The sequence below is a fragment of the Gossypium arboreum genome, chromosome 9 (genome assembly GCF_025698485.1).
Source record: "Gossypium arboreum isolate Shixiya-1 chromosome 9, ASM2569848v2, whole genome shotgun sequence".
NCBI classification, from domain to species: Eukaryota; Viridiplantae; Streptophyta; class Magnoliopsida; order Malvales; family Malvaceae; genus Gossypium; species Gossypium arboreum.
The window spans coordinates 5,362,752-5,373,958 of NC_069078.1; the positions used below are offsets into that span (position 1 = coordinate 5,362,752).

At 34.5% G+C, this 11,207-nt stretch overlaps 1 protein-coding gene across 1 annotated transcript; it reads right to left on the reverse strand.

Annotated features, from left to right (window-relative positions):
- Positions 1 to 511: 511 nt before the first annotated feature.
- LOC128280768 (uncharacterized) lies at positions 512 to 6,409 on the reverse strand. The gene is made up of 2 exons (XM_053019199.1): positions 5,617 to 6,409; positions 512 to 604 (listed from the first exon to the last, which is right to left on the reverse strand). Exons 1-2 carry the CDS (start codon positions 6,251 to 6,253, stop codon positions 549 to 551), a joined length of 693 nt encoding a protein of 230 aa, XP_052875159.1. The 5' UTR covers positions 6,254 to 6,409; the 3' UTR covers positions 512 to 548.
- Positions 6,410 to 11,207: the final 4,798 nt, after the last annotated feature.

Consider the following 11,207-nt stretch of genomic DNA (forward strand, 5'->3'; position numbering starts at 1 on the left):
ACTTTTAGTGTACATTTCCGGGTCCGTCAATTCATATTCATGTGCGCACATATCTATTTCAGAGAGCACAATCCCGCGAACCTCAACCTTGCAGTGGGATTACCAGTCCAGACTAAATCCCCTGCAATATAAACTCATAGAGTATTGTCGGGATTACCAGTCCAGGCTAAATCCCCTGCAACGACAATTACTCTAATGAGCTTGGATCTGAATTACCAGTCTAGGCTAAATTCAGACCCTAATTCAAATTACCCGTCCGGGCTAAATCCATTTTACACATATTCTTCGGGAGGGCTATATCAAGATAGGATCACCAGTCCGGGCTAGATCCTTTTTACCGTCAATTCCTTTTTAGAGATCCATCGAATTTTCCTTTCATTCAACCGGGATTTCTTCCCATTTTGTCAAATATATCAATGTTTCATAAATTTCATATAATGAGCATTCAAATCATATTCATATAAAAAACATGCATTTCAAGCATTTAAGAATATAATTCAAGTTACATGAACTTACCTTGATACTTGTTTGTAAACAGTAAAAATCTACTAATCCCAAACTTTTTCCTTTCCTCGATCTAGCTTCGTATTTGAATCTTCTGGATCTAAATAAATAAATTTAATTATCAATTTAATACATTTCATGTTCATATGCAACATTCTCTATAATTCAACTATTATTTATAGTTTATTCAAAGCTGTCTACTTGAGTCATAGTCACTAAATTATTTATAACTTGAGCTACGGAACTCAAAATTAAGATCCGTTAATTTTCCCTGAAACTAGACTCATATATATTTTTACCATAAAATTTTCATAATTTTTGGTTTAGCCAATCAGTACAGTTTATTCTTCAAAGTCACCCCTATTCTGTTGTCTAACAGTTCTGACCCTTCTTCAGTAAAAATAAATTATCTCTTTATACAGAATTCAAATGATGTTCTCGTTTGTTTATATTGAAAATAGACTCATTCAGAATTATAGACATATAAATTTAAGTCCCTAATTATTTTTATTCTATTTTTTATAATTTTTCAAAGTCAGAACAGGAGAACCCGAATTCATTCTGACCTTGTCTCACAAAATTCATTATATCTCAAAATTTACAAATCCATTAATTACAATGTTTCTTCTATGAGAAACTAGACTCAATAAGCTTTAATTCCATATTTTTTTCATCTTCTAATTCGATTCCTACAATTTTTGGTGATTTTTCAAAGTTAGTCTACTGCTGCTGTCCAAACTGTTTTAGTGCAAGCTGTTTATTACCATTTTTCCCCTAAGCTTTTAATAAATGATAATTTCGTCCCTACTCAATTAGCCTCTCAATTGAGCTGATTTTTCTCAATTAACATTTTATTCTATCACCTTAAACTAGTTTACAACCTTTAGGAATCAGAATTTCAGCAATAGACTTTAATTCCAAACATTTGCACAATTAGGTCCTAAAAATTAATTTCCATTGAAATTGCCTAATAAAATCATCTCATAAACAAATTAAAGCTTTAATTTCATTCTATTTCATCATAAACTTACAGCACTCAACCATGGTGACTTTCAATTTCATCCATGAAATCAAAAACTAATGAATTTAATAGTAGGACCTAGTTGTAAAAGTCTTAGAAACACAAAAATTACAAGAAAAAGGCAAGGATTAACTCACTTGGTGCAAAAATTATGAAATAACAGCTTAGAGAACCCTCCTATGGCGTTTTTAGCTGCTGGAATTGAAGATAAATGAAGAGAAATCTAGATATTTCCTATTTAGTCCTAGTTTTATTTAGTTAATTTTACAATATTCCAATTTTACCCTTAATTTATCAATTTTTCTGCTGATTTCATACCCTTGCCGTCCAGCCCAAATAACTTTTGGGTCTAATTGCCTTTTAAATCCTTTCTCATTAGACTCTTAAGCTATGTAATCACTTTAACAACTTTTACACCTATTACAATTTAGTCCTTTTCATTTAATTGACTACCCAAACATTAAAATTTCCTAACGAAATTTTAATACCACGTTAATAACATTTCATAAATATTTATAAAATTATTTTCGACTTGGTTTTACGAGATAGAGGTCCCGATACCTTATTTTACCCAATTTCTTCAATAATTTCTTTTTCTAACTAATCACTAAATCGATAAAATTTTCCTATCAATATTTTCATACGATTTTCCTATCATATCAATTTTCAAGCAAAAATATTAAAATAAATTTCTCTTTAAATTGGATCTATGGTTACGAAACCATTGTTCCGATAACCTTGAATTTAGGCCATTACAACTCTTCCCCCCTTTTAAGGATTTTCGTCCTCGAAAATCTTGCCAGTAAAGAGGTTTGGGTATTGTTTCCTCATTGCCTCCTCCGGTTCCCATGTTGCTTCCTCAATCCCGTGCTTTTGCCACAATACTTTCACCAAATTTATCTTTTTATTTCTAAGCTCTTTTGTCTCCTGTACCAATATCTTGACCGGTTCTTCACTGTAAGTCATATCCGGTTGAATCTCTACTTCTATCGGAGAAATAACATGTGAAGGATCTGATCGATATCGTCGTAACATAGATACATGAAAAACATTATGGATTCTATCAAGTTCCAGTGGTAATGCCAATCGATAAGCGACCGGTCCAATTCTTTCTATGATTTCATAGGGCCCGATAAATCTTGGACTCAATTTTCCCTTTCGACCGAATCGAAAAACTTTCTTCCAAGGAGACACTTTCAGAAATACCTTGTCACTGACTTGAAATTCAATCTCTTTTTGCTTAAGGTCGGCATATGATTTTTGACGATCGGAAGCTGCTTTTAGACTATCCCGAATAACCTTTACTTTTTCTTTTGTTTCCCAGATCAAATCAACCCCATGTATCTTCCTTTCACTGAGCTCTGTCCAATATAACGGTGTTCTACATTTTCTACCATACAAAGCTTCATACGGAGCCATTTTAATACTAGACTGATAACTGTTATTGTAAGCAAATTCAATCAAAGGTAGATACCTCTCCCAATTACCTTCAAACTCTAGTATACAACATCGGAGCATATCTTCCAATACTTGAATTACACGCTCAAATTGACCATCTGTTTGAGGATGAAATGCAGTGCTGAAATACAACTGAGTACCCAAGGCTTCTTGCAATTTGTCCCAGAAACGAGACGTAAATCGGGGATCTCTATCTAATATAATGGAGACAGGCACTCCATGTAACCTGACAATCTCAGATATGTACAGTTCAGCTAGTTTATCTAAAGAATAATCCATACGTACCGAAATAAAGTGAGCTGACTTTGTTAATCGGTCAACAATCACCCAAATAGCATCTTTTTTCCTCGGAGACAAAGGTAGCCCCGATACAAAATCCATAGTGATTCTTTCCTATTTCCATTCCGGTATAGTAATTGGCTGAAGTAACCCCGAAGGTACCTGATGTTCAGCTTTAACTTGTTGACATATTAAACACCTTGATACAAACTCAGAGATATCACGTTTCATTCCTGACCACCAGTACATCTTTTTCAGATCATTATACATTTTATTACTCCCCGGATGTATAGACATAGTACTACTGTGGGCCTCACGTAGAATCTTCTATATGAGCTCTGAATTCTGAGGTACACATACCCTACCTCTGAATAATAAACAATCATCAGAACCAATCTGAAATTCAGAATCATTACTTGACTCACACTGTGCCCGTTTAACTTGTAACTTCTCATCATTCTTCTGAGCTTCACATATTTGCTGTAAAAATGTTGATTTAGCTCTCAATTCAGCTAGGATTGAACCATCATCACCAATGATAACCGGTATTCATAGCTCAGAAGAAAAAGAGATTTCCTCAAAGCATCGCTACAACATTAGCCTTACCGGATGGTAATCAATAATAAAATCATAGTCCTTTATCGGTTCAACCCACTTATACTGTCTCAAATTCAAATCTTTCGTGTCATCAAATACTTTAAGCTTTTATGATCAAGATAAATATGACATTTCTCACCGTACAAGTAATGCCGCCATATCTTCAAACAAGAAATACAATAGCAGCTAATTCAAGATCATGTACTGGGTAATTTCTTTCATGTGGTTTAAGTTGTCTTGAAGCATAGGCTATTACTTTACCTTCTTGCATCAAAACACAACCTAAACCATTTAATGAGGCATCACTTGTAAATAACAAATTCCTTACCGGTTCAGTTGCACTAATACAGTGCTTTCGTTAATAGGTCTTTCAATCGGTTGAAACTTTGTTGACATTCATCAGTCCACTCGAACTTTACATCTTTCTACAATAATCGAGTCATTGGAGAAGCTATCATAGAGAATCCCTGTACAAATCTCCGATAATAACCAGCTAAACCCAAGAAACTTCTAACTTCAGATACATTCTTCGGTGGACTCCAATTGACAATAGCTGAGATTTTACTTGGATCTACCTTGATGCCTTGGCAGATACAATGTGTCCAAGAAAACCCACTTCTCAAGCCAAAATTCACATTTCTTGAATTTAGCATAAACTCGCTTCTCTTGTAGAATTTGCAACACAATTCTCAAATGTTCGCATGTTCTTCTTCATCCCGAGAATAAACCAAAATATCATCAATGAATACTACTACAAATCTATCTAAGTACAATCGAATATCCGGTTCATCAAATCCATGAATATCTGCAGTGCATTAGTTAGCCCAAACGGCATAACTAGAAACTCATAATGCCCGTGCTCGGTTCTAAAGGCTGTTTTGGCACATCGACTCCTTTACCCGTGAATCGATAATAACCGATCGAAGATCAATCTTTGAAAACATAGTAGCACCTTTCGGTGATCAAATAAATCATCAATCCGGTAACGGTACTTATTCTTTATGGTTACTTTATTGTCTGCCGATAGTCGATACACAATCTCAAAGACCCATCTTTCTTTTTCATAAACAGAACCGGAGCACTCCAAGGTGAATGACTCGGTCGGACAAAACCCCTGTCAACAAGCTCTTGCAACTGTGTCTTTAACTCTTTTAATTCTATGGAGATTAGAGTAGTTCCCGGAATCAAATCTATAGAAAATTCCACTTCTCTTTTTGGTGGCAATCCTGGTAATTCTTCTGGAAACACATCGGAAAATTCACATACCATTGGAACTGCCTGTATCTTTGACTCAAATACATTGGTGTCGAGTACATAAGCCAAGTAAGCATCATACCCCTTTTTGACATACCTCTGTGCTACCATTACTGAAATCATATCAGATAACCCCTCTGTCTGATCAGATTTAACTCGGAGCAACTCACCATTCTGACATTTTAGCACAATATATTTTTGTTTACAATTTACTACCGCATCATGCTGGGTTAACCAATCCATACCCAATATCACGTCAAATTCATCAAATGGCAGTAACATCAAATCAGCCAGGAAACAATAACCTCTTACCATCAGTGGACAATTTTTACAAATTTTATCCACTAACACAGACTGGCCCAGGGGGTTCGAGACTTTAACCACAAATTCAATAGGTTCAACAGATAAATTTTTAACAATTGCAAGTTTAACACATATATATGAATGTGTAGAACCAGGATCAATCAATGCAGTAATATCAGTATCAAGTAAACAAAATGTACCAGTAATAACATCGGGTGCTGAAGCATCTTCTCTGGCACGAATGGCATATGTCCTAGCAGGTGCTCGTACCTCAGGCCTACCTATAGTATCTTTTGTAGCTCCTCGACTACCACTGACATTACCGGATGGTCGAGGTGGTCTGCCCCTCCAAACTGGATTACTCGGCTTCGATATCTGTTCAGCTTCTTTTTCAACCCTTTCTGGACAATCTCTGAGGAAATGGTCAAAAGAACCACATCGGTAACAAGCCCCACTCTTAAATCGGCATTCACCAAAATGAGCTTTATTACAGTACTGGCATCTTGGTTTAGGAGTGCCAACACTGCCAACACTGGTCACTGATGGAGTAGAAGGCCTTGGATTAGTGCGTTGAGAACCTCGCTCTTTGCCCGAATACCCAATGGCTGAAGTAGAACGATCCTGATATTTCTTCAATTTCTTTGAAGCAGAAAACTGGGATTTTCCCATTGGTCTTTTACTAAAATTTCGAGCTTCCCTCTCAGCCTGTTTCTTTTCTTTGCTCAATTCTTCTACTTTATAAGCTCTCTCTGCCAATGTAGCAAACTCTCGAATTTCAAGAATTTCGATCAGTAACTTAATGTCTTCATTCAACCCTTCTTCGAATCGTTTGCACATTTCAGCTTCTGACTGTACCCATTCTCGAGCATATTTACTCAATCGAACAAATTCTCTTTCATATTCAGATACTGATCTATTGCCCTGTTTCAGCTCAAGAAATTCTTTTCTTTTCTGGTCAAGGAACCTCTGGCTGATATATTTTTTTTCTGAACTCGGTCTGAAAGAATTCCCATGTAATTTCTTCTTTCGGAACAACTGAAGCTTTAGTATTCCACCAATGGTAAGCTGTATCTTTTAGCAGTGAGACGGCACATTTCAGACATTCTTCTGGTGTACAAGATAATTCTTCTAGAACCCGAGTAGTGTTTTCTAACCAGAATTCAGCCCATTCGGAATCATCATCAACTGCTGCTCGAAATTCTTCGGCCCCATATTTTCGAATTTTATCTACTGGAGCTTTCCTTTCTCGATGATTCAATACACTGCACCTTGTGAGATCTCGGAACCGGTGGAGGAGCAGGAGGGGGAGCTTGAACTTGCTGCACTACAGGGTTAGTTCTTAAGTATTGATTAAACCATTCATTCATCATTTGAAAGAAGGCTGTTTTTGCCTCCTCGCCTCGACCCTCTGTCTCGGGCCTTCTACTGCTAGTTTCTTCTCTTTGTACTGAAGCCGGAGCATGACTCCCAGCTTCCTCAGATTGAGCTCGGTCGGATGACATTACTCTAAGAAAAACACATTTTAAATGGTCAGGAGATATCATACTATCAATAACAATTTAAATGGCATGTATAGCTAATCCCGTATTTGCTACATCAGTCCTAGAACCGGCTAAACCTGGCTCTGATACCAATAAATGTAATACCCCTACCCGTATTCATTGCCAGAATAGGGTACGAGCCATTACCGGAGTTTACGAATTAAATTTTTTTTTATATTCAATATAGCCCCTTTATAAATATCTAACCTTCCCTGTAATATTAAATCGAGACCAATCCACATCAACCAAATCAATTCAACATATTTTCATGATAGATTCATGCATTTATATAAGATAACGTCATCACATATCTATAACCAGGTTTGTTAACCATACTAATAGCTAATTTTACATTAATTTCACGTTAACATTTACTTTGTTAGCTTATACATGCCATTGATTTCCAAAATAAAGTTTCTTTATATACCAAAATCCTGAGGTTGACAGTGTGATGTATCTTCGACCAAATCCGACCTCCGAGCTTTTAACACTACAAAACAGGGAAAAAGGAAACGGAGTAAGCACTTTGTGCTTAGTAAGCTCATGTAACAAGAATTATACTTACCTAATATTTTCAATTCAATACAATAAACATCCATATATCCATTCAATGCATTATTACCCTAATATGCACAAACTCAACATTCAAGTTAGTACAATAATTTCCATGTACCAATAATATATACTATGATTGATGAGCTCATCAATACCATGATTTCCATTTCCTTGTTATTTTTCCATATTTATCTCGTTGAATTTCTTGGAATTTTCGATGGATTTTCAGAGATACACTTTTAGTGTACATTTCCGGGTCCGTCAATTCATATTCATGTGCGCACTATCCATTTCAGAGAGCACATTCCCACGAACCTCAACCTTGCAGTGGGATTACCAGTCCAGACTAAATCCCCTGCAATTTAAACTCATAGAGTATTGTCGGGATTACCGGTCGAGGCTAAATCCTCGCAACGACAATTACTCTAATGAGCTTGGATCCAATTACCAGTCAAAGCTAAATTGAGACCTAATTCGGATTACCCGTCCGGTAAATCCATTTTATACATATTCTTCGGAGGGCTATATCAAGATAGGATCACCCGTCCGGGCTAGATCCTTTTACCGTCAATTCCTTTTCAGAGATCCATCGAATTTTCCTTTCATTCAACCGGGATTTCTTCCCATTTTATCAAATATATCAATGTTTCATAAATATCATATAATGAGCATTCAAATCATATTCATATAAAAACATGCATTTCAAGCATTTAAGAATATAATTCAAGTTACATGAACTTACCTTGATACTTGTTTGTAAACAAGAAAATCTACTAATCCCAAACTTTTTCCTTTCCTCAATCTAGCTTCAGATTTGAATCTTCTGGATCTAAATAAATAAATTTAATTATCAATTTAATACATTTCATGTTCATATGCAACATTCTCTATAATTCAACTATTATTTATAGTTCATTCAAAGCTGTCTACTTGAGTCATAGTCATTAAATTATTTATAACTTGAGCTACGGAACTCCAAATTAAGAACCGTTAATTTTCCCTGAAACTAGACTCATATATATTTTTACCATAAAATTTTCATAATTTTTGGTTTAGCCAATCAGTACATTTTATTCTTCAAAGTCACCCCTGTTCTGTTGTCTAACAGTTCTGACCCTTCTTCACTAAAAATAAATTATCTCTTTATACAGAATTCAAATGATGTTCTTGTTTGTTTATATTGAAAATAGACTCATTCAGAATTCTAGACATATAAATTTAAGTCCCTAATTATTTTTATTCTATTTTTTATAATTTTTCAAAGTCAGAACAGGGGAACCCGAATTCATTCTGACCTTGTCTCACAAAATTCATTATATCTCAAAATTTACAAATCCATTACTTACAATGTTTCTTCTATGAGAAACTAGACTCAATAAGCTTTAATTCCATATTTTGTTAATCTTCTAATTCGATTCCTACAATTTTTGGTGATTTTTCAACGTTAGTCTACTGCTGCTGTCCAAACTGTTTTAGTGCAAGCTGTTTATTACCATTTTTCCCCTAAGCTTTTAATAAATGATAATTTCGTCCCTACTCAATTAGCCTCTCAATTGAGCTGATTTTTCTCAATTAACATTTTATTCTATCACCTTAAACTAGTTTACAACCTTTAGGAATCAGAATTTCAGCAATAGACTTTAATTCCAAACATTTGCACAATTAGGTCCTAAAATCAATTTCCATTGAAATTGCCTAATAAAATCATCTCATAAACAAATTAAAGCTTTAATTTCATTCTATTTCATCATAAACTTACAGCACTCAACCATGGTGACTTTCAATTTCATCCATGAAATCAAAAACTAATGAATTTAATAGTAGGACCTAGTTGTAAAAGTCTTAGAAACACAAAAATTACAAGAAAAAGGCAAGGATTAACTCACTTGGTGCAAAATTATGAAATAACAGCTTAGATAACCCTCCTATGGCGTTTTTAGCTGCTGGAATTGAAGAGAAATGAAGAGAAATCTAGATATTTCCTATTTAGTCCTAGTTTTATTTAGTTAATTTTACAATATTCCAATTTTACCCTTAATTTATCAATTTTTCTGCTGATTTCATACCCTTTCCGTCCAGCCCAAATAACTTCGGGTCTAATTACCTTTTAAATCCTTTCTCATTAGACTCTTAAGCTATTTAATCACTCTAACAACTTTTACACCTATTACAATTTAGTCGTTTTCATTTAATTGACTACCCAAACATTAAAATTTCCTAACGAAATTTTAATACCACATTAATAACATTTCATAAATATTTATAAAATTATTTTTGACTCGGTTTTAAGAGATAGAGGTCCTGATACCTTATTTTACCCAATTTCTTCAATAATTTCTTCTTCTAACTAATCACTAAATCGATAAAATTTTCCTATCAATATTTTCATACGATTTTCCTATCATATCAATTTTCAAGCAAAAATATTAAAATAAATTTCTCTTTAGATCGGATCTATGGTTACGAAACCATTGTTCCGATAACCTTGAATTTAGGCCATTACAGTCTGTATGAACCTATAATGGGTGAGCATTAAGGAATTCACTGGTTCAGGTACCCTTACTTTAGGACCGAACCATATATAATGAGCTCTAAAGAACCTACCCTAAGTAGAACCATATCAAACCTTTAGTGGTCACCCGAATAGATGTTCTATTTATTATTTATTAATGTGCATCCTAGCTTTGTATGAAATATATGTTCTAAAAAGTAAAATATTTTATTATTGTATTAAAATATTTTTTATAAATTTGCATAAAAAATAATTTCTTAAATCACGTATGTTATAGGCCAATTTTGGGCCATTTTTAAAATGACTCGGGCCCAAATATATTACATAAACCCAAATACCTTACAACATAAACCCACTAATCCCCTAATACCCAAAACCCGAATGGCCCACAATAACCCATTAGCTAAACCATCAAACCCATACCCGGAGCCCAATAATTAAACCCAAATTTTTACCTAGCCCAAAGACTATTAGCCCAAAGCCTAAACTAACCTAAAACCAAACCCACACTTCTAACCCTTGTCCCATCCGGCCACTTGCATCTGCCCTTGTCCCATCCACCACCGACCTCTGCCACCACCACATTCACCATCTGCTTTACCTGCAAAACAAGAGGGGCACGCAACAGCAACAAAGATAGAATAAACAGATTTGTACAAAGGCTATATAAGCCGATTTGAAGCTTTGTAAAGAGGGGATTTTTTTCTCTGAAAATAAAAAAAAAACATTCGGCAAGGTTTATTAGCAAATACGAAGCATTCAATTCTAAATACAAGTGAAATAGTGACTTTAGCAACACCAAAACAGGGAGATAGTCTCAAATCAAAGAAAATATTAAAGATTAAACCTAAAACCCAAGGTGACTTTATTATTATTATTATTATTATTATTATTATTATTATTATTATTATTATTATTATTATTATTATTATTTTCATCTATTTATTTTCGAATTTATTCATTTGCATAAACATATATACATTGCAAAAATAAAAAATATAAAAATATAAAAAAAAAGTAAAAAAAAATTACCTTTTCCGGCCACCGTGCGCCGGCGCTGACGACGGTCCGACGATCGGACGGTGGCCGGACTTCCCACTGGAAATCCCCCTCCCCCTCCCTTCTCTCTTCTTTCTCTCTCTTTTTTTTTTCTTTCTCTCCTCACCAAATGATTTTTTTTTAC

Coding starts and splice junctions, on each gene's coding strand:
- LOC128280768 (XM_053019199.1), bottom strand. CDS start 6,253: ATGTGCAAACGATTCGAAGAAGGGTTGAATGAAGACATTAAGTTACTG. Junction 605..5,616: donor AGCACCCGATGTTATTACTG/GTACATTTTGTT, acceptor TTATTTATTTAG/ATCCAGAAGATTCAAATACG.